The sequence below is a fragment of the Mycteria americana genome, chromosome 1 (genome assembly GCF_035582795.1).
Source record: "Mycteria americana isolate JAX WOST 10 ecotype Jacksonville Zoo and Gardens chromosome 1, USCA_MyAme_1.0, whole genome shotgun sequence".
Taxonomy (NCBI): domain Eukaryota; kingdom Metazoa; phylum Chordata; class Aves; order Ciconiiformes; family Ciconiidae; genus Mycteria; species Mycteria americana.
Window position 1 is genome coordinate 76,925,596 of NC_134365.1, and position 24,007 is coordinate 76,949,602.

At 40.5% G+C, this 24,007-nt stretch overlaps 1 protein-coding gene across 1 annotated transcript in view; it reads left to right on the forward strand.

Moving 5' to 3' along the window:
- Window positions 1-24,007, forward strand: part of STK38L (serine/threonine kinase 38 like) — a 52,089-nt gene that overhangs the window by 22,305 nt on the left and 5,777 nt on the right. The window contains exons 2-13 of the mRNA XM_075506825.1: window positions 6,858-7,002; window positions 8,889-8,940; window positions 10,246-10,368; window positions 10,962-11,045; window positions 13,711-13,834; window positions 14,399-14,553; window positions 15,407-15,509; window positions 16,296-16,357; window positions 18,118-18,235; window positions 18,646-18,769; window positions 21,468-21,563; window positions 23,215-23,306. Coding sequence (XP_075362940.1) covers window positions 6,869-7,002; window positions 8,889-8,940; window positions 10,246-10,368; window positions 10,962-11,045; window positions 13,711-13,834; window positions 14,399-14,553; window positions 15,407-15,509; window positions 16,296-16,357; window positions 18,118-18,235; window positions 18,646-18,769; window positions 21,468-21,563; window positions 23,215-23,306 — 1,267 coding nt within the window. The 5' untranslated portion in view covers window positions 6,858-6,868. The remainder of the gene's footprint in view (window positions 1-6,857; window positions 7,003-8,888; window positions 8,941-10,245; window positions 10,369-10,961; window positions 11,046-13,710; window positions 13,835-14,398; window positions 14,554-15,406; window positions 15,510-16,295; window positions 16,358-18,117; window positions 18,236-18,645; window positions 18,770-21,467; window positions 21,564-23,214; window positions 23,307-24,007) is intronic.

A 24,007-nucleotide genomic window follows, 5' to 3' on the forward strand; every position in this document is an offset into this window, starting at 1 on the left:
TTTCCCTTCTCAGATGAGGACTGTAAAAACTGGAGGGTGTCAGAAAGATCTGGTCTTGGCAATAACATTGAAGAAGAATCTGTGTGTGAAGTATCTGATTTGTTGTATTTGGCAAGGAATATTACTTCCTTCAGGTAGCATGTTAAATAAAATAGGGGCTTGTGAATGGTGATACTACTGAAAACATTAATTATGTAGGGACATAATATTTATTTTTCTTTCTGAAACATACCCCAGAGCAGCACTTGGCAAACACGCTGATCTGATAACTGTGAACTTCAGTAACAGCAGTAGTGCAGCTAGCATCATCCAGAGGCCAAGAATAGGAATATTAGGTCAAAACCTATTGAGCTGAAGGCTTTTTTTTTTTTTTTTCTTTGACATAAGTGAACTTTGGACAAGGCTCCGTTCTGAACATGGAAGTCTTTATTTAGTAATAACACAAGTATTAAGATCAGGCTCCACGAGTTGAAAAATATTGGCCCATAATTTATGTAGATTGGAGTAGCAGGGTTTTCTTATCTGCTTGCTGCTTGGAGACTTCAGGATCCTGTAGTGTTTTGTTTGTTTCTGGAGGTTGCTCAAAAGCTTCAGAAGTGGATTTAAATTGGGTTATAGAAAAAGAAGGCAGGGAACCTCTCCAGGAGGAGGTTTGGTATAAACAATTGAATGGTGAAAATATGCACAGTGCAGTTGCCAAATTTGTGCTAGCAGAAACTGTAGCGCAGAAAGTCATTTTCCCTCTGGGCTTATACCGCAGTATGACCGCTTTCTCGTTCTGTTTCATCATTGGAGCTATCAGCTGTTGTACAACATTTTTATCTTTGCTTTCTGTTTGCGTGTCAGCTCATACCACGTACAGTTGCATGTTTCAGAAGTTGCCCAGGGTGCCTGGGTGGCTGCTGCTCCTCCCCTCACTCTTGCTGGTATGTCACACCACCTCATCCTGCTGAGCCTTTGGTTGCTTATTTCATTTATCGGTCCCTGCCCACTGCCTTTTGGTGTGAATCATGTGGTTATTTGTGTATGGTGGGTTGGTTTTTTTTCTCGTATATATATATATCTCTCTCCTGTCTCTCTTTAAGAGAATCCAAACAATTTGGAGACAGCAGGGCTGGCACTCATACTTGAAGCCTTGCTATATCCATGCTGCTTTCCTAGATAGCACTTCATTTTTTAAATACAATCCTTGTCACTGGTGGTTTTTAGTGCCCAGTTTTGCAAGTTGCTTTGCTGTGTTGTCTGTAAGGAGTCAAGCAGCGTTACTAAGTCCGCTCTAGCTTCTCACCCAGAAGAGCTCCAGCACTACGCACGGTGGTGATAGCTGGCATTTCTGAAGGTACTCGCTTTATTGAGCTGTACGTGTTTACTTTGGAACAGGTCTGGCACAGAAAGCCTATCTCTCCTTTCTCTTTTACTTTCTAATTCTTGAAAAATGCCATTTGTATGCTTCATTTCAGGAGCAAGTTAAATGACAAAATGTGTCATGCTGAGAAAATGGGAACTTTGAAAGGCAGAAATATGTTTCAGTATCTGCCTTACCCGGAGGCTTTCACTCAAGAGCCAAATTCCCTTGGAATGTAAATGGAAACTTTATAAACTCTGCAATTTTACCCTTTTTACTGCAATAGTGAACTGCCTTCCTACTTGCTGGGCATTAGGGGAGTGTTTGGGTGTATAAATGAAAATTATCAGCCTTTCTGTGAAGTGACATAGCTGTTTTGGGAGGAAGGGTTGGTGTTCCCTGTCCTGCTGAACATGTATGTAGCTTTACGTTTTAAATCCGAATCAGAGACCCAGCAGCGTGATGTAAGTAGCATCATTCTGTCATGCAGAAAAAGATGTGCTTTTCTCTCCGAGAGAATTATATGTGGTGTTTGCTCCCTAACTTAAATATGCACTAAGTAATGAGTCCATAGTAAATTTATTCTAGAGCTACTGTATAATTATACTACACACATGGTTTAAAAAATAAGAATGGTATTTCCATTGTGTGACTTAAGTCTAGATGAATTTGATAGCATAGATCCAGCCTTATTTGATAGTAAGAACAAGCTACATGATACAACACAGATGTGCAGGAGACCTGCCTGTAAAGAGACTGGCACCTTCAGACCCATTCTTACAGAAGTGAAGTCTAGTCGTGATACCCACCACTGTCTAACTGGCACAGACTTGCTCTTTTGCTGGGCAATCGGCATAAGAGAAAGCAAGAATTGATCAAATAGGTTACTGTAGTATCCCAAGAAATGTGAAACCCTCTAATAGGGAAGAGAGCTGGAAAGATTGGTTTCAGTTTTCACTGCTTGTAGCATACTCACATATTTATATTCTCACTGAAGTGAGAAATCATTAAAAAAAGTACATGTGAAATGTTGGAAGAATATGTTAGATCAGAAATTATGAACTTGTCTGCTTTGGGGGAGTGTTGGTTTTTTGTGTGTTTTGTTGCGGTTTTCTTTTTCCTATCAAAGTATTTGAATCTTCACCACCACTACAGTTCAAATGTTTGATGATGTGAAGTGTTATGATTATGCTCTCTACTCCACATCCTTGTCCTGTTGCTCCATTTTACAGGCTGGAAAGTATGCCATGGGGTAATAAAGCAAATTTCTTGAGATCTTGTAGCACATCTGTGTCGGGATCCTGTTTCATCCCTTGTTATCCTTTTCTCTTTAAAGTCTAGAGCTACCTGGATAGGTAGAAATAGGCTCTAAAATTTACCAAGGGTGTCAAACCTCCATCCTTCCTTCCTGCCAAGCGACAGCTCTGTGCTTGCTCTCTTCTTCGCACATCCTGGATGTCCTGAGATGGAGCTGTGGAGGCTGGAGACGATGTGCAAGGGGCTTGGATTTGTGTTCTCAGCCCTTCCTGATTAGAAAATGATCCTGCAAGGTGCCAAGTGTTTTTTTCAGGGGAGAACAGTTCTCTAGGTACCTTGATTTCTTCCATCTCTCCTCTTCTGAGTTGTTGTAGCAGGTGGGATTGGATGCCTCAGTGATTTTGCTCTGATTAACCAGAGCCTGAATCCAATAGTCTAATATGAAAACATTAATGATGGACTGTGGGAGCTCCCAAGAAGCACCCTGGAGAGGACGTGAGTTTTGAGTTACCAGTTGTGTAGCAGAAGCCGGGTGTGGGGTTTTCAACAGTGGAAACACTTTCAGGAAAATTGGTCGAGGGTTTGACTTAGAGCTGTTGTGATAGGTAGAAGCACAGACTGAAGTTGTAGTAAACACTGCTTGGCCTTCCTCTGCTTCCCAATCAGGAAAGATCTGTGAATAAAATGATCAAACGTATGCTTGGACCAGGCAGCATTTTTCTACCAGAAAGGAGATGGTTGGTCAGGACAGACTTGCTCAAAGGAGACTCTTGAAAACTCCGGCTTGTTAGCATTGGGTCTGCTGTCCCCCTTCTGCTGCTGTACCCTGCTCTCCCTTGTCCTTTGGGAACATCCTTCATCTCCTCCCTGCTATGCTGCTGTCCCACCTGCTCTTGGGCAAGATGTCCCCTGGTCACCCCAGACCTGTAGGTCACCTCATCCCTCTCTCCTGTGCCCACACCATAGGTGCTTGCTGCTGAGCAGAGCAGGCATCAGGAGAAAGGCTCACGCTGTGAGTTCAGCCATCCGTCCAGGAGGCACAGGCTCAATTTCTGGGCCAAGCAGCACATATGGCATCTCTGCTTCTGGCAGCTCTGAGAGGTTGTCCTGCGGGCTGTGTGCTGCTCAGTGTCTCCTGTCGATTAGGTCGGTTTGATGTCTCTCTCGTTCACAGCCAGTGGTGTATCATTTTTTCCAAAGTAACAGGCCCTTCGGAAAGAAAGGTCTTCTGTCCTCATTGGCCAGAGGAGTTTTTGACAAATACATCTGGCTGGTTAATATGACCTTCTTCATGGTCCAGGGAGCCTAATGCAAGGCTGGTGATGCAGCAGGAGTGGAATGGTTCCATTATGCAAATGGCATGAACTTGGGTGAATTAATAGTTTTCTGAGGGCATTTCCAAGAACTATGGGTGGCATCTTTTCAAAACGTTCCCGTTAACGTGCTGAGGTCAGTAGGAGTAGTGTGCTGTCAATAAAAGGCCCCATTTTGAAGCTTCTTCTTTCCTGCCTCCATCCCCTCTGGCATCATTTGTTTATAAAGGTCGTACTTAAGGATTTTACTTGGTTACTCCCAACTGAATATTTTGTCTGGGATGTGGATTTGTGCTTCTTTGGGGGTTTGTTAGCGGAAGCAGAGAGGACGGAGGAAAAAGGACGAAGAGGTTTTCTCGGCTGTGAGTTGACGTAGGATTTTGCAGGGTACCTTGTATCTCCTGCCAGGTCTGTGATCTTTTCCACTTACTTTGGGGAACCTGGAGAGCTCAGGGCACTTCTTGGTTTTACAAAGTCTATATTTTCCTACTGTTAGAACTACAGTGAGGGTCAGCCCCGCTATTTATAGTGTGGTGTGCTAGTGCCAGGATTGTTATCTCCTTTTTACAGGCTTAATAAAATCAAGTGACTTAGATTTGCTATTTGGTAACGTCTGCATTTGTGAGTATAGGAGCATGGGGAAAACAAATTAACAGGAAACAAAATTGCAGTGTTATTTTATCCTACCAGGAATACAAGACGTGCAAAGGATAAATATCCTGTTGCTTGCCGGTGCTAGAGTGCCCTCATTATACCTTAAGTAAAGGTTAATCCATTTCAAGCCTGGGTTAATGCTATGCTATCCTGGCAGTCCAAAGTGATCAGAAGGCGGGTTTTTACTCTATTAGGTCATTTCTTGAAATAACTTAATCACTAATGCCAGCATGCGGTCAGCAGTTGCTCTGTTTGATTTGGGTGTGTCAACATGCTGTAGGTTTTGCTCTCAGATACCTGTTTTATATTTATCTTTTCCCACCTATCAAGGGAGAAAGAGAGTGTAATATTGTATAACAGACTCAATACAGAGAGCAGAGCCAAGTTCTCCAACTTTTCAAGAAGTGTTCAGTATGGGGTACGTGTTTGTATGAAGAATAAACCCCTTAATTTTCAGTAAAGATTATTAACAGTTGACAGCTCTCATCTGTCTTTAGTAGAAAATTGAAGGGGATAAAAGATTGATTAAAAAATAGAAATATTGACATCATCATGAAGCAGCTGTAGTGCTATTAAAACCTCCTGGTATATGTATAGAGAGATACATTTTTATTCTCAGAATTCTGGTGTCTTGCGCACTCCAAATTACACAGCTAAAATAATATCTACATAATGCTATAAAACGCCTTTATTTGTGACACAGCAGCTGCGTTTCTGGCAACAAATATCTTATTGTCGCACCAAATCCAATTAAAAATCCACAAGATGAAATGCTGTCTTCACAGAGGGTAGCAGGCAAATCCAAAACAAAAAACTCAGAGCAGAATTAAGCAATCTTCCTGTCTGATGTGGATGTGCAAGTTTTCTTCTGCATGAAACTTTTAATCTGTCACCTTAAAAGGTATTAGGATCTGCTTGCAGATCATAAACCTAATTTGGGATTTGTCTTCCTCAAAATCCCCTGGTGAAATAGAAGGATTACGTAAATAATCAAAAGGAAGTGTACGTAGTTCTGTGTAATTTTCCAAAACCAACCCCAAAACAACCTGAACAAACGAGCGTGGGGCTGAGATGCTGCTATTTGTGGCTCCCCTCCGTGAGGCTCTCCTAAAGTGCCTCAACCCACTTCCAGGTAGGGCATGAGTCCTAGGACAAACTGTGCTGCTTTTTTTTTATCTCCCCTGGCTTCCCTAGGCCAGCTGCAAGAGACTCAGGACTGTCTTAAGATGTCTTTTCCCAGTGTTAAAAGCATTGTTGTAGCACATCCAAGTTCTTTGGGTTCAAGATGAAAGCTATCAAAGAGAGCAGCCTTTCTTCTTTCCTCCAGTTTTTTTAAGTGCTCAGTGACCATGTGCCCAGACCTGTAAGTACTTTATCTACATGGATAACATATTTACAGCTGCATAAGAAGATTCCTCCCCAAATTTGAGAATCCAAACACAGGGAGCTCTGTAACGAACAGCCGCTCCAGAAAACATTCATTTCATCAGTGGCATGGCACAGACGTGGTCGGAAAGCAAACAAATGGAAAGACTGGTTGCCTAATGGCTCTGTGGTGGGGAAGGGTTTTCTATTCTTGGTGGTTGGTTGTTGCTTTAAAAACAAACAAACAAACAAACAAAAAAAAACCAACAAAAAAAAACCAGCAACAGAAGTCTTCCATTTAAAATATGGCAATTCCATTATTTCATTTTCATGAGATGATTTCTAGAAATCCCCCCAACTGTCCACATGTAATTTTGTTGAGCGGCTTTAAAATTCAAAGATATTTAATGGCTATCTTCTGTCCTTGAAACGGCTTCTCCTCTGGATGGGACTAGGGGTTTTTTCCATTTACTTTTTCATTTTATCCTGACCTTTTGGTAGCACCTAGCATTTCTGGAGTCTGAAATTGTCATAGAGTTGTGACATACCCAGCTGTGGGAGCTGCCTGGTCCTCCTCTCGCTTCCCCCTTTTTTCCTTTCTGTGCTCCACCGTCTCTTCCCTCCCTCAGGCTGGGCTCAAGTCTGCCGGAGGTACATTTTCCTCATTTGTGGACAAGTGCTGCTGGGTGAGCTGCCTGTAGCCTGCATAATTCTTTGCTATGATTCACCCTTTGTTTTGCCAACATGTTATTTTTTTAGAGAGTGGGTAGTAAGTCCTCCTGCTATCTCTCAGGATAATTTTATAATACACTTTTAAACGGAGTTTCTTATATAGCATCTAAGAATTTGGAGATGGAGAGTGGGAAAGAGGAAAAATTTTTTTTTTTTTCAAGTGAGTAATGATTTGACATGCTCTGTTTCAGTACATGTTACCATGGCGATGACTGCAGGGACTACAACATCCTTTCCCATGAGTAACCACACCCGGGAGAGAGTGACGGTGGCCAAACTTACACTGGAGAACTTCTACAGCAACCTAATTATACAGCACGAAGAGAGAGAAACCAGGTACTGGCTCTGCTTCGTCTCACTCCCCCTCAGCTTTTCTTGGTTGGCTTTTGGCAGTGGTTGTTAAAGGGCACTTTGATCCCCATGCACGGAGCAGTTCTCAGAAGTTTTTCTGTACTTGGTAGCAAGGAGCTAACCCCCAAAGGGCACAGGCTACCTTTCAGCTGCTGGCTGTGCTGGTAGACCTGTGAACATTCCCTGCTACTGCACCAAGCAGTCACTGAGTGACCAAGGACCTCCACTTTTGACATTCTCATGCAATTTACTTCCTCATCAGATTATTACTACTTTGTGGAAACTGCTCTGTGCAGGGTCTTATTTTGCAGCACGTGTGAGGTTTCTACTTCTGCGTGTGGGGTTGGTGACCTCTGATTCCTCTGCACGTGGCACAGGGAATAAACTCTACAGAGGTAGATGCTGCAGAGCTGCTGATGGGTGGTAACTTGGTTTTGTGTAAGGCAGTGGCTCGTGGTGTCTCTTCATGCTCTGCAGCACGGATCTCATGCCAAGACTCATAAACTTGCAGAAGGGAGTGTATAGGAGGTAGGGAACAGGACTGATAGGAGAGGTGTTTGACAGGGTGATGGGGTAAGGAAAGGAGGCAGAGAGCTGGAGGTGGCCTGGGGTGAAAATAAGGGGCAGTAAAAAGCATAAGGTTGGTGATGGACTGTTTGAGAGGCTCTTGGGTGGGCAGGAAGAATTTTGGGGATAATGTAGTACCCACCTCTAAATTCTTGGGTGGTGTTGGTACTGGTACTCCTTGCGTGGGAGTATGCGTTGGTCATCTCCACTTTAACTTCTCTCATCAGTGCCCAATTCTGCCTCCAATGTGGTGAAGTGCTACTTGAATTAAGTGTCAAAGCACCAAGCATTTGATTATAATGAATGCTGTGTTTCAAATTGTCATCAGCATGTGAAATTATCATTCCCTTGGTAATATGTTTTTAATTGAGGGGTTTTCAGCTCAGCAGCAGGGTTTCTCTCTTCATCATATTTAGTCATTATCCCATGTAATTGAGTTGGTTCTAGTTAGGAGAATAGACTGTCGGCTGAGAGCCTTTAATTTAGGGGATCCTGCTGTACTTCCCAAAGTGCAGAAGGACACCAGCAGCCTGGCATCCAGCCTTTGAACTCTTGGCCGCTGCTAGTGAGTAACCAGCTTTCTGAAAGCTGCACCCTGACAGTCATAAAGAAGCATCCCACAGGTGGAAAAAGAGGGCTCCAGCAGACATGTTGCCATGTGCTGACCCCCTGCCATCAGTGGGTGAGTACCTGTGGGGTACTCCCAGGCTTCACTCCCTGCTCAGACACTCCCAGCCTGGCATGGCACCAGCTGGAGGAGCCCCGGAACTGGTAAGCCCTGGCCTGGGCAGGACACTGGGAGGAGACGATGGCAAATCCAGGGGGGTAGATTAGCTGGCACGAGGGTAAGGGGAGCAGGACCAGGTGTGTGACCAGGGAGAGGTCAGCAAGGCTGAGACTGGGGGTGAAAGCTGGAGCAAGCTGAGGTGTTGGAGGTAGAGCTGAGATAGAAATGGTGAAAAAAAAGGTGTTTATTCTGATTTGTAATCCTAATTGATAAAAACAGCCTTACTTCAACAAGATTATATGAAGAAATATAAGACATTAGAATGATTGTATGTTTGGACCTTTAATGCCTAATTCTGCAAATACATAAGTATGTGCTTAAATTTGCTTATACATTTTCAGCAGCTTTGGTCACAAATGAGTAAATGGATGGAGTGAGCAGTAAGTCTTCAAATTTCCATTTGAGGCAAATTCTTTGGTATCTGGAATATGGAAGTAAAGGCATTGTCTTGCTCTAGTGTTATGTTTGTTTTTAATAAATAATTAAAAAATCAATCCCCCGTTTCTCTCCTTTGCAGGCAGAAGAAGCTAGAAGTGGCTATGGAAGAGGAAGGCCTCGCAGACGAGGAGGTAAATACTACTTAAGTAACCTTTGAAGAGACTGCTTTGCTGTTGTCGCACTATGTCAGATTGGCATTTGAGGAGCTTACAGAAACATTAGTTAGCATGACATTAAGTTTTATTTTGCAAATGAATGTTGCCTTGTTTATTAGGGAAATAACTTGTTAGGGAATATGCTTGAATGATACTTGCAATAGCTAAGGCTTTTCTTGCCACCCTTAGTCATGAGACCTATGGCCGCAGCAAGTGCATAGCATGCTTTTCAAAGATTAAAATTGTTTGCCATTAGGTTTGGCAAGACAAAAAGGTGAGATGCGCTTGAAAGAAGTGGGTAGAAAGCAAAATGCTGAACCATTTTTCTTGATTTAGACAATAAACTGGGCATACCCTTGCTCTGTTCAGATACAGATGAGGAGGCATCTCTGTCCAGTTGACATCTCTCAGAACTTTGGTTAGTATGTTAATAAGAGGTTCACCACACCATGGCTGCCTATACTGTCTTCAGGATAGGCAGGGAAATAAGTAGGAACAGTGCCTCAGTCACTTCTGAGTTTGTGTTGCTGCTGTAACTTCTGGGAAGAGGGAAAAACGAGTGTGGGTGTGTAATGCCATCTTGTGGTTTTAAATGACATTGTCATCCTAGTACAAAATCTGGCAGGTGCCTGATCGATGGGTCTCACTAGCAGTCTCTGAGATCTTCTCGACATCTTTGGGAGCATAGGTCGGCATTTGTCTTCTCTCAGGGTGAATCCCATTGACATTTTTATAGAACAAAACATATGACAGGATTTGGATAGATTTTTCTTTCAAACATGAGTGCTTGCCTGCCCTAAACCAAATGGATTTTGCTAAGGATAGTGTAAGTTGGATTTCTGCTGCCTGCTAGGCTCCTTGTTGCCTGTCATCACTCTTTTCAGTGGGGTGCAAGTTTCATCTTTTATTGATACTTCACACTGCCCAAAAACAAGAGTCCTTGCCTCAGCTAGTGAATTTGGCCGTTTGGACTGATGTACTTTGAACCAGTATGATATTTTTTTTCTTCATTAATTTGTATTACTGTTTCTTTATATCTAAGTAATAAAAATACCACCACCCCCCACCACCACCCCCAAAAAAAAGTGAAACTGGGCCTGAGGCCTCTATATAAAAGACCGTGCTCATGGATCATACTTTGAGAAATTCAGAAAGACTTCTCCTTTTACATTTTCTCTGTAATCCTAATGGGAGGGAGAATAATTCACAGGAAGGGAGATTGTATATCTTGACTTTCTACTGTCAAACGACTTACAAATTTCTGTGTTTCTGTCTCCTTAGAAGAAACTGCGCAGGTCACAACACGCTCGCAAAGAAACAGAGTTTCTGCGACTGAAGAGGACTAGACTTGGCTTGGATGACTTTGAATCTTTGAAAGTTATAGGAAGAGGAGCATTTGGGGAGGTTTGTGGCATTCTTGCTTGAACAGGATATTAAAACTAGATTGAACATTAAAATGAAACATTTTAATTACAGAATAAGAACTTCCAGTTGGGGAGTTTTATTGCAGAAGAATAGCTATTTGAGTAACTGCACAAGTGTGATAAGTCCAGTAATGAATTATGTGCATTGATTTCTCAAGGCCCCTGGAAAGGCCCTTAGTTTTCCACAGCTTCCTATTAGCCCAAATTGATGTTGCCCCTGTGGCCCCCTGAAATGATGGATTTGCAGCTGCACAGCTCCTCACTGTAAACATTCTCCCTGCCCTGTGTCACATCACAGTTGTATCTGCTCCTGAATTTTAGCGTACACAATCTTACAGCTACCTGGAATTTAGTGTGCCTGCTAACTTTTCCTAAAACAATAACTACTTCGAACTATCTGTTCATCACTAGTGTAACTGTTGTACATGGTGTAGAAGTATTTCTTTTTTCCATGTTAATGTTTAACAAAAGAACTTCTCCATGCCCAGCAATTTTGAGCCTTGCAGTAGATTCCATGCTGGGGTCTAGTTTCTGAGGGAGAGAAGATTGATTGGGTTATACTTCTCATTATAGGTACGCCTCGTTCAGAAGAAGGATACAGGTCATATTTATGCAATGAAGATACTAAGAAAAGCAGATATGCTGGAGAAAGAGCAGGTTTGTGTTGTATAAGTCTCCTAGATTTCACACTTCTGCTGTCTAGAAAATTGCCAAAGTTCTTCATGGCAGATACTATTTGGTCATATTTTCCCCTTTGAAAGCCCCAATAATGGTATAGCAGTCCAAAGCATCTATGGAGTTGCTACCATAGTGCAAAAGACTAGGTAGAAGTTAGGAAATAAGGTTGTGTAACAGCATTTTAAAAAATGTTTTATTTACAACCAATTTGGAATAGTGAGAAAGATTTTTTTTTTTTAATTTTTTTTTTTTTCCTCCCTTCCTTTATCAATGCAGACCTTATAGTACTTAATCTGTAAAACTGCATTTCAAGGAAAATGCTTCTTGAAAAGTAATACTGTGCCAAAGTAAAAACTGCGAGTACTTGGTGTTTTCTTTCGATGGTTAGATACCAACAGATGTCACATTGTTCATTGGCTTTGTTTTCCTTTGTTTTGCTTTTTAGTTGGGTCTTGTCTTTTTTGTTGTGTTTGGGTTTTGTTAGTTTGGTTTGGTTTTTGCTTTACTTATTAGTTAACAATTCACTGCAAGTTCCTTGTAGGACACAGCAAGTACTTTAGCACCACAAAGAAATCAAGTGTGGATGTCTCAAGTGAAAGGGCGGATAAAAGAGGACTTTCCTTATCTGTCCAAACCTTACCCATCATTTGCTCTTGTATTACCTTTCCCTGCAGTGGTACTTCACTTTTTTTTTTTTTTCCTGGCACAGACTTTTTGTCTCCTCAAGCCCATGCCCTGAATATAGGGAACCAGAGGAGCAGCATGTTCTGCACAGCAGCCAGAATGTGTGTGGCCCTGTGGTTGAAGCCGTGCCCCCATTTCATAACCTGATGTGGCAAGGAGGCTGAGCTCACGCTCTCCATTTAGTTTGGGACTCTAATCTTCCCTGGAGAGTGTTTATCTACTGTAATTTTCATTGCCTGGTTTGTTCAATGGAAAGCAACACAGGACACATACAAGAAAATTAATTTATTTTTTTTTTTTTTTCCCCCAAGCCTGATAGTACTAGGACATATCGTGGCTGTGTTTTAAGCAAGGTTTTAATATTATATTTTATAGCTACATTGAGAAGTGGAGGGTGGAAAGAAATATTTTCTAACGAGAATAGATAGAGCTAGGTAAATCAAAGTTGGACTGCCTACTACAGAGAGAACCCATTGCCCTGTGAAACCCCGTGAACAGAACACATAGACGTAAAGATGCCAGTAGAACTGGGGAAGAGACACAGAAGGCTCTGTTTGCTGCTTATTGGGAATTGCCCTTAAAGCTGGAATAGTGATACATATTTTCTCTGTAGAAGTTGCTTTCTGGTGTATGAATAATGAAAGTCTTACAGCTGTCAAGAAATATTTTTCCATGCATGTGTCTTTCATTTTCCTTCAAGAGGAGTGTACATTATAGTGAAACACACACCTCTCCTCCAATCTCCATTCCTCTTAGTTTCCAGTGAGTTCATGGGGTAGCAGCTGTCCGTGTATTTTTTTCAAAGCCTCAGCTGGGACTGGAATATCCTGAGCAAGGTCGGACATTCCCAAACTCACTTGCCCAGGACCAACATCAGCAGCAGTGGTGGTCGTATCAGTTCTGGGCCAGTTTCATGCACATCACTTGGAGGAATGGATCCATCTTCTCTCCCCCCCCTTAAATAGGCCAAGACCCTTACCGTTTTTGCACTGCTTTAATAGTAGCCACTGAGCTCACCGCTACCTGCCATTGTCTGTAAGGGCTGAAACTCATCCCAGCTCTGTTCCCACTTGGCCAAGGCACTTGCCGTGCAGTTCAAGTAAGGTTTGCCTTGTACACATGTAGGAGCAGTCTCCTTGTACCATCTGGAAGGGGCTCACATCATCAGCACTGTGTAACAATGTGGGTTTGGGAATTAGACAGTAGTTCAGTGTAATGTAAGTCGGGCAGTTCGCTCTTTTCACGGAGATGAAGGAATTGGGTTTTGCAGGAAGTAATTAGCTTAGGCACTCTGTTACTCTTGCTAGAGAAGATTCCCCAGGCTTATCTTGCAAAGTTTAAACTGTGAGATATCTATGTAGAAGTAGCTATTAGTTTTTTGCTTCTTTGTATATGTAAATGAGAAATCTGGTAACTTCTGACGGTAATCGTAATGCGTCTACCATTTTAACTCTTGGTTCTTGCATTCTTTAAGACCAACTCTGGCTTTTTCCAATAATTTTGTCAGTATCTGCGCCTTGAGTTGCACATCATATTTTTCTCTGAGCTTGCAGTATCATATAGAGCTCTGATGGTCAGCTCTATAATTTTTTTGAATGATCCAATTTCATTTTAGGTTATAGTAAAAAAGGGAATTACACTTTTCCACCAGCTTTTTCAGTTCTTTCCAACAAACAGAAACAGCTTAACAAACTATGCTTTGTGTTTCTAGAGACTGCTTCTGCAAAGTTGTGTGAACAGTTATTTTCAACATTGAGTTGACTTCTGTGGGTTTCTGCTGGGTATTTTGTGAGGACTTTGTAGGATCTAGTGAAAAACTATGAAAAATGAGAGTCTGAAAAATAAGTTTCTTCATTAAAGATCATGAAAACATATTGTAGGACTAGGAATACAATATGGCATTCCTTGTTGAAATATTTAAATTGTCCTTTAATAATAGTTTTTTTTTTTTAAATTTTAGGTGGCCCATATCCGAGCAGAAAGAGATATTTTGGTTGAAGCGGATGGAGCCTGGGTAGTGAAAATGTTTTACAGCTTTCAGGATAAAAGAAATCTTTACCTGATCATGGAGTTCTTACCTGGAGGTAAGCTGTATGTTGTGGTGTTTGTGCAACAGAAGTACTTCTTCCTTAGCTTTTGTGGTCAGCTTCATAAAATGTTAAACAGGCATGCTGTGTAATTTGTTATAATAAATTTTAATGCTGTTTCAAGCGAAGTCCCAGTAATGTAACCACTCCTGATTTTTTTTTTTTTTTGTGGAAGGAGAAAAGTTATGGAGGGGTGTTAAAATAGACTTGGATTAAATAATTATTCTGATCCAATGTTCTGCTTTTTACTGCTGAAGCTAGTAAATACCTGCAATACACAAAGCTAGTAAATACATGAAATACATGTATTATGCATTAAAATTCACTGCATCTTCCTGGGCTATTCAAATAAAATTCCTATTTAGGATTTTCATCAGTTTTACATCCAGTTTGCTAAAAAAGTATGTTGGGTTTGTAGGTCCTTGCAGTAATAGTTTTATAATTAGTAGCTATACGGCCAGTTACAAGGTTAAATTTGGACTCTACTGGGGTTTCACGTAGAATTAGTCTTGTGATTAAAATGTTCTAATTCCTAAGCTGTATTTTCTGCTCTTTGATTAGGTGACATGATGACCTTACTAATGAAGAAAGACACCTTATCAGAAGAGGAGACACAGTTTTACATTTCTGAAACTGTGCTGGCCATAGATGCTATTCACCAGCTGGGATTCATCCACAGAGATATTAAACCAGATAACCTTCTGCTGGATGCTAAGGCACGTAATGTGCATGTAAACTGCCTATGCTTTAAACATATCAGTCTGCAGATAATGCCATTTGTAGTGGTGCTAATCGGTGGGAACCAGTAGTGCTACACCGGTGATTTTAAATTAGCTGGAGTAAAAGCAGAAAGTGGTCATTATCTTTTCCTTGTAGAACACTAGTATACTTAAACAAAGCAAAACTGCCTTTGTTTTTTGTTGGAAAGCCTTTTAATCCTTTGAAGGCTTTTAAGGAAAGCCTTTTAAGTGAGAAGACCCACTTAGGGTGTCCAGATGCTCATATTCATACACATTAAAAACTGATACCCTTAGTTACTTCAAGACAAACGAACACATGAAACATTCAGACAGTGCTAAATAATCAGTTTAATTCTTGCAGTTACCTCATTTGTTTTATTACCTGCTCACCAGTGGAAACACTCTGTCTGTTAGACTGCTATAGTGAGCCATGAAACAGACCCAGTAAGCGCCATACACAAATCTGTATGCCATCTAGCATTGATGTCTGGAAACCTGATTAAAAACAGATTACCATCTAAACAAAACAAAAGAATTTTGTCCTGGAGCCTTTCTCAGTCTCAGTGGTATCCCCTTCAAAACAAAAAACAGGCAAACTATCTGCCCTCACCTGTTGCAGAATTGTAGATGTAACCACTCCCAGAGGGCAGTAACCCTTTTGAGAGAAAACACACTCTCGCAGTATCTCAAGATTCAGTCATAATTTGTCTACTGGATTAGTCCTGTGTGAGTCCCTGGTGGCCTGAGAAGGCAAGTGCAGTTATTAAAACTTTCTTTTTCGAGCACTGTCTTTCTAAATTATGTTTTTTATCTTCTCTGATTTTTTTAGGGTCATGTAAAACTGTCTGATTTTGGACTATGCACAGGTTTAAAGAAAGCTCACAGAACCGAGTTTTACAGGAACCTTACACACAACCCACCAAGTGACTTCTGTAAGTATAAGGTGTCCTAGTTAAACATTTAAATAGTTTTGAGCTGCAGCTATGCCATATCATAATTTATTTCTGCTGGGTTAAGCAAGATTGGTCAGACTGATTGCATTTAGTTGGAAAACTGGAAATGTATGTTCCCCAGGACATGGAAGCATTTCACAGGAAAGAAATTATTATTTCTGCAGTGTTAATGTATTTTTGCACATTTGTACACAGATACAAATACACATAATGTAATGTATCTATATTTTAATCTATTTTTCATAACAATGTTAGTGAAGTTACAGAAACACTCAGAAGGGACATAGGTTTCATGTGCTGACTTGCTGAAGTCAGTGACAATCTCATGAAGCTTTTCGTAAGAGTAAAGTTGTTCATCAACACGCCTTGGTGACACATCCACATTAGTGTTTTATTCTACAAATGTAAAATTCCTCTGCAGTTCTTCTTGGATTCTTCACTTTTTGCTTAAAAAAACATCTCCCATATCTGAATATACATTGCCAGCTGCGACAATAAGTGCTGCTGATCTCAGATCAATCTGTAAAACTTTTAGCAAGTTCTAATTTAGAATTGCTGATCATGTGTTCTACTTGCATGAGTTTCAGCTGCAAATTGGACAGTAGTTATTCAGTTTCCCATCTCCAGTTATAATCAAGTATTTGTTTCTAGACTAAAGCATTCTAAAGATACAAAATAGTTATTCTTTGAAAACAGAATGTTATCAATCTTATCTTTTCATTCTCACAAATGCATTTATTATCTAATAACTATTTTGTAAATTAGCATTTCAGAATATGAACTCAAAGAGAAAAGCAGAAACATGGAAGAAGAACAGGCGACAGCTGGTGAGTTAATAAAATTATGTGTAATTTTTTTTTCTTTTAAACTATTTACAGAAAACATTAAATAAAAACTCAGCATTAATGCTACTGGTTTTTAAAAACTGAAAGGCCCTCATCCCTTACAGATGTTGCTCTCTTCAAGCTCCAAAAATTGCAAATAACTCAAAAGAAAGTGGTCTAGTGATTCCAGTTATGGAATAGCTCAGAGATCAGGGTTGCTTTGTCTGTCTGTTTTCAGAGCTGTGACTAGCAGACCCTGCTCTTCTCTATGCCTTTGTTTCCCTTACGAGCATCTGGACTAACTAACCTCAGGTGTCAGCACCTGCTTAGGAAAGCAGTATCTTGCGTTTGTCTCCTAGACTGACCTGGTATTGACACTGTGTGTGAACTCCTGGGTTTAATTCCTGCAGTTCAGTGTCACAATAAGATGAGTAGCTGTGTGGTGGTTTATCAGAGAATTGTGAGGAAAACTTGTCCTTCTGCTGAATGGGAATATGATGGAAGGGCAGTGGAGGGTATTGGCACTGGAGTGCTGCAGCCTGGGTTTATAATGAAGAGTGTTCCAAGTAATAAAGGGAGCTCTGGATTAACTGAATCAAAGGAAAGTATCTGTCAGCCAAGGGATTTCAGAATTTCAGCCCTGCTCGTGATTTTCACCAAACAGCAGTTGCAAAAATCTCAGTTTTCAAATTTTGGAACTTTTTATTTTGCACACTCTATTTAAAAAGTGATATGCTGCAGGATTCCCAAAAAGCTTGTGGGTTGTTTTTTCTTTCCTCATGAGATATAATGAGATTGCATTGCAATCATACTGCCTCATAGGGGCTGTATTTCACACCCTTACTCCTGCTTGGAGTTAGATCCCTGAAAACAATACATCTCCAGGTCAGTAAAGACTGACATGGCAGAACTGTGTGGTGAAGCTAGATAAATCATGAGACAGTCCCAACAGAGAGAATAAAAGGCCAAAATGACAACTTGTATCAAAACTATTGGAAAAGGAGCCATATTCTTGGTTTTGCGTTGGTTCAAAACTAAATGTCTCTGCTCTGTTCAATAAAATAAAGTATTTTGTTTCTGGTCAGACAAATGAAAGTAAAAGATTTTTCTAGCTAAACTGGTTTTGGTGGACTTTTTTGGTTTTGTGGTTTTTGGTTTTTTGTTGGGTTTTGTTCTTTTCTGCCCCACCCCCATGCAAAATTTTCCATCAGTAAAGAGAAATTCCCGGATAGCTCAAGATTTAGTCATTAGCCAGAATCATCTAGGCTGCACATTTAATGGTTAAAAGGATGGAGTCTGGGTCCAGCAAGAGCTCAAATTAATTTTGCAATAAAGACAAGGTAATATGTGGAACAGCGAGTGTATCGTGAGTGTCACACATGGGAATCTACCAGTGGTTATCCCTTTTTTAAAAAACAAACAAATGAAAAATCCCAACAACTATAACAACAACAGAATTTCTTGGGTATTTTAGTAATGTGGCTACCTGAAACTTTAGCTAAGATGACCTTCTGATATTGCAGTGGGAATATTCTATGATTTCGTCACATTTAGGAGGATGATTTCTATTTACTTTCAAGGTTCTCTGTGCTTACTCATGTAAAAGAATAATGTTCTTGGAATTTTAGATACCGTGCATTCTCAAAGTAAGCATTCTTGTCCATCCAAATAACAAGATCCTATATGTGAATCCCCAGGAAAAGGTTTTGCAAAGTGTAAAATTGCAGTATTTATCTTTTAAAGAGTTTATTCTTTTTTTCCAGGCATATTCTACTGTTGGAACCCCAGACTATATTGCACCAGAAGTATTTATGCAGACTGGGTACAACAAGCTGTGTGACTGGTGGTCTTTGGGAGTGATTATGTATGAAATGCTAATAGGTATGTTAAAGGCCCCAATTTAAGAGTCGTTCAAAGGTAACAGGGTCCATTAGTTCACCGAGTCTGATCCCCTGCATAGTGGAGGTACCAGAATTTCATTCAGTTCTACCTGAAGTAAGCCCCAAATTCAGCTTCCTGAAAACTTTGAAGTCCTCCTACCTTTCCAAGAAGGCAGCAAGAGATGATGCCTCAGTGAGTTGTTTCAGTGAATAACTGTTCACTATTAAATGTTTTTGAGGTTCAGTCTCATTACTTGGAAGTAACAAAATAACCTTTAATGTTGCATTACAAAAGAAAACTTTTGGCTAGTACTACTTGCTAGATTTGGGAGCCGTAGTGGCAAAAGCAGAGGCCCAGGTCACTTTCCTCTTCTGTGAAAAGCTTGCTAATTTTTCTATTTGTTTGTGCAGGGTACCCACCTTTCTGCTCGGAAACACCACAAGAGACTTATAGGAAAGTTATGAACTGGAAAGAAACGTTGGTATTTCCTCCAGAGGTGCCCATTTCAGAGAAAGCAAAGGATTTAATTCTAAGGTCAGTAACAAAAGCCCGCTTCTGGCCACTTACCCAGACATAGCCATCTTCCATTAGGTTAACTTTTCGTTCTGTGTGAAGGAAGCTTTAGATTGGAGGGAGAGTTGGTTTCTTCTGTGTTGCCATCTTTGATGGATTTTTTTAGTGTTTTTCCCTTTGCCATTTGTTTAACATGAAGGAATAAGCTGTAACGATCTTGATTTGCACCACAGTATCAGGAGAAACAGAGCAGGAAGAAGGAAAAAAAAGGATTAACACACAATTTTTCTCTTCTCAGAGGGACCTAGAAAATAACCACTCGCTAGCATTTAATGCACTGAACAGAAATATTTGGATGTTTTGGATTTACTCATTTTTTCCAAAATGACAGGTTTTAATCCATTGTTTGCATTGAAGTTTTTGTGAGGGGTTTTGGTGTCAAGGTCAGGCAGAAATGTTGTCTTGTGGGAGGTTGGAGGGAGGATGTGGTTTTTGCCTTTGACACACACGTGCGCACACACACACACACACACACCCTACCACCCTACCCCCCCGATAATATTACAAGCTTGCACAATTTTGTTACAGGCAAAAAGGGTAATGTACTTCATAGGCAGAGCCAAGAACTAGAATTTATTATGAGTCCAAGCAGTGCTCCAGTAGCATACAACAAACATAACAAATACAACAAACAGTTATTCTTAATCCAGTTACAGTGATACTAACAGCACAAATTATTTAATTATTGCTAATCCTCATTAATAAGTTTGCGTATAATAGTTTTATTAAGTTTTCAGTATCTCTTTCTCTAGTGTTCTGCTTAGCCTCTCCTGCATGTTGTCAGCATCCTGAGTTCTTTGCTAGAAAGAGTACAGTGTTGCTGCTGAGGATTTCTTCCTCCTCAGTCTTGGCTGTGTTTGGGACATTTTTAGATATTTCAGGCAGTTTATTTGTTAACACGTCTTGCTCGTAAATTTACGCAACACAATGACTACTTGAATTTTTTATTTTTTTTTTTAATGGATACAGATAAAACCAAACTAAAATAAGCTCAAGTTCAGACAAAGCCTGACAAATCCTGAGACGTGGTCTGGCTAACTGTTGTTACAAGGTTCGAGGTCTATTATTAGTACTTGTCATCAAGCAACTGGCTGGGCTGCAGTAGAAATATAAGCAGGGTGTGGGTTCCCCCCCCCCCCAAGTGACACTCAACTATAAGTAAAAGAACATTACATTCTATAATTGGAGACAGTTTATAGCCTAACTTGCTATGTTACTAAATTACCTGCTGAAAATTTCAGTAACTAGTGAGAAGGTGACCTTTTTTGTGTTGCGGTGCATTGATGTGAAAAGTGCCTTGCGAATCTGGATGATGTGATCGTGTGGAGGGATTATGAGTTCAGGATAAGTAAATCAACAACCAGAGGCTTTGCTCATCTAGGCAAACAGGATTTCATTTAACAAAGGCCAACTGACTTTTAGAGCAATGGGAGGCCCACATCCCCATGCTACCAAGTACTCCCCATTTCCAGGAGGTCGTCAGGTGACTCCACACTTGGCAAGACCAGGTGCCTTTTTTTTTTTTTTTTTTGACATGGGCATTTTTTCCTGTTATTGTAAACCTCCCTCTTTGTGTCACTGTTGACACCTTTTGCCATCCTCAAAGAGACTGCAAGGACAGTGTAAAAATATAAAGCAGTTATATCTTTGCTAATGCACACAAAATATAGCTAGGATTTAATGAACTCCTAGGCTAAGCATTGGTTTGCTTGCCACCTCCTTGATGAGATACTTCAGTCTTTTCCAGCCAGCTAGGCGTCAGTCCAGGCAGGCGTCAGTCCAGAGGAGAAGGGTCAGCCTCTGCTGTTCCCTGAACAAATCCCTGATGTCACTGAGTTGCTGTCAGAGTTTCCACCTCCCTATTTTTTTTCTTTAGGATTTTATACTTTTCCTTGTTGGTGTTTTTTCCTCCTGCCTACTTGAGCAGGTAACAGTCCCCATCTCAACAATCCTACCTCTGTCTCCAGTTTCACCTTTTTCTTCTTACTTGACTCTACAGACTTTCTCACAGCTGCTTCTCATAAATTGACAATTTCTTCTGGAGTCTGAGCTGAGGTTATGCAGCTGGGCCATAGCAGAAATAGGCTTTGGGTCTACCACCAGCACCTGGACCTCTAAGAGAGAGAAGAGGGGGTGACAGGGAGGATAGGGACATGGCATGTTTTGAATGTGTCTGGCTCTCTAGTTCCAAAATGTGACATCAAAGAGTAGTCCTACTCCCTCTGATGAGTACTTAGAACAGATACTAAGTCTATCTGTTCCTGTTAGTTTAACTTTGAAACATGGATTTTAAATAGTTGAGAAAATGGAGAGGAGTTTTCAGTGGTAGGGACTTAAACCTCCCTTCCAAACTAATCTTACAGGGCTAGAACTTGCAGCAGCTTTTCACAAACCTTGAAGATGGGGATGCAACAGTTCAGAAAAGGTGTAAGTTACTGTCATCATAGCTTTTTGTTTTGGGACTCTCTAACAATATTCTGCTTCTACTATTTCCCTTATCTTCTAGATGCAATGGGCTGCTTTTATGTTACCCCAAGTGATGGAACAATTTGAAAGAACTTCCTCAAATTACTGATACAGGATACCACAGCAGTTTTATTTGCTGTTGCTTCCATTTGCATTTATTGTAACATTCCCTCTATTTTTTCCCCTTTTTCAGGTTTTGTACTGACTCGGAAAATAGAATTGGTAGTAACGGAGTAGAGGAAATAAAAAGTCATCCGTTTTTTGAAGGAGTGGACTGGGGACATATCAGGTATATATATGTACACATTTTTTAGAGAGAATAAAAGCCATGAAATCAAGAATTTAATGTACTATGATGTCAAGGATAATTATTTGCAATTTATCTTTTATTTTGGAAGGCAGCTACTGGCAGTAGGTGGGTGACAGCGAAGGTTTTCAGGCCTTGCTGACATTCATAGATCTGATCAGAGTTTAACTGTCTTGAGATGCCTCAGATTGCCCCAGAGTGCCCAGGATGGAAAGAAATTGTGGTAGGGTGGCTGTGTTATTCCTGAGGAATGTGCTCTGATACAGCAGAGAGCTCCTCATCCAGTAGTAGTGGGCTCTGCAGCTATTGCTATAATTGACTTTTTTTGCAGTAGGAGTATGAGAAAAGCAAACTCTGTCCCAAAAATGCAGGGGAAATAGATTAATGAAGAGGAGAGGCAGCAAGTAGGAGGAAAATGCAGGGCATGTCTTTACTGCATGCTGCAGATACTACACCTGAGTGAACCGGTATGTCTACAGAGCACAGGGCAGAAGCACTGACTCACCTCAGAGTCGCAGCCTCTGTGGCCAGATTCTGCTGGGCCAAGCCTTGGTAGAGGGCCCAGCTGAGGCAGCTGGACCAGTTCCAGCTTGTGCCTGCAGATGCTGAGCTACATCTGCACGTACCCAAAGTGGTAACACCTTTAGAGCAGACTTTGGTGGCACCACAGATATTTTCAGTTGAAATGATGGCTATTGGTCAGCTCTCTTTAAGGTTTGAGGTAGTCTGCTCTTTCAGTAATACTGCAGTTTTCTACATGAAAATCCATACTGTGGGAGTCTGATTGTCCAGCTCTTGTACTTCTCATTTTGTCTGGTGCAGAAAGCCTCATTTAACTTATCTTTTCAGTGTGAGAGACATTAATAAGCAGCAAGAGCAGTAACATACCTGCTCATGCCATGTTTGGCAACCTGGCAAAAGGGTTTCCTCATTCCACCCAGAAGTGGATTTAATTGTAGTAATTACAACTGTAGTAAGTTTAGAGGTGTAAATTAATGACTTTCCCACAGTGCCATGTTTCAGTTTGAATGCTGTCGTGGGACAGATCTCTTAAGCAACTTCAAAAGCCACCTTAAAACTTCTTAAAGGGCTGCCTAATTGTTGAGCTAATAAAGCAGTAACATGTCAGAGCCAACTCATTTTGAATGAGAGATACTGGCGACTGAGTGTCAGAAACAGGAGCTACATTTGAAAGGTATTTGGATGAGGTCCAGGCTGATGAGCGCTGGAATTGTAAAGCAACAACATCTGATGGCTCCAAATGCAAGTAAAATCCTGCTCGGCTGGGTAGGCTGGATTTATGAAACGAAGGTACCACAGTGGTTCTTGGTGACAACCAAGATAGTAGTGATAGCTATGTGGCAGATAAGTGTGGAATGCTGTTTCAGTTAATGGGAAAATTATGTTTTCCCCAAGTTTGCCAAGAAGATACTAATGCTAGATAGGAAACCAATAAATCTCCCCATGATGTCAGCAAAGAGGCGAGTCAGATACATCTCTGATGGACTCAGTGGAACCTTTGTGCCTTAAATTAAAGGGATGTTGTAACTGTAAAAAGCAAAGTTAAACAAAACTGGAACTTAATGTATCTTTTCCGAGTATTCACTATTCTGGCATTTATTTCTATTTGCAGGGAAAGACCAGCTGCAATCCCTATAGAAATCAAAAGTATTGATGATACTTCCAACTTCGATGAATTTCCTGAATCTGATATTTTACAGCCAGGTGAGACTGCCATTAAAAATTCCAAATTTCTATCTATGACATACCAGAATACTCCACAGATGCTTTTGTTGTTGTTGTTTATATTAATTTTTCTGATACTCTAATCAAGGTAATATACAGAGTTGATCTAGAGACTTTCTTTCAAATATAAATGTAAACCTATGATCTCTCATAGCTTCTACTTCCTTAGAACTTTGGCGGGGGGGGAAAGCCCACAGATTTTAACAGTTAAATCTATTAATAAAAATGGTTTGCATATATAGCAAGCACAGAAAACAGTACAGTTTTCTACCATACAGTCTGTCTAACCAAATTCTGGTAAAACATTATGCACTGATTTGCTTTTGATCTTTAATGACTTTTGAGTTTCATGCCAAACATAAATGTTCACATATTTGTGGGCAAAATTTTTCAGACAGATGATTATTTAACATAGTGATTTATGAACCTGAGTGGCTCTGCAAATAATTTAAGTTTTTTTAATTGTTAATTTCTATTGGCAAGTAGTAGGAAATTTTTATACATAAAAGGCTTGATTCTCTGACATGCCAAATTCTCCCAGCTCCCACGGTTTTCAATTAATTAATGGCTTAAAGATAGGCAGATATATAACAATGATTAATTGATGATGGATAAGTGTAGATGTGCTAACAACCATAAGAATTATCAAAAAGCTGAGGGTTTTTTTCTGAAATGGCTTC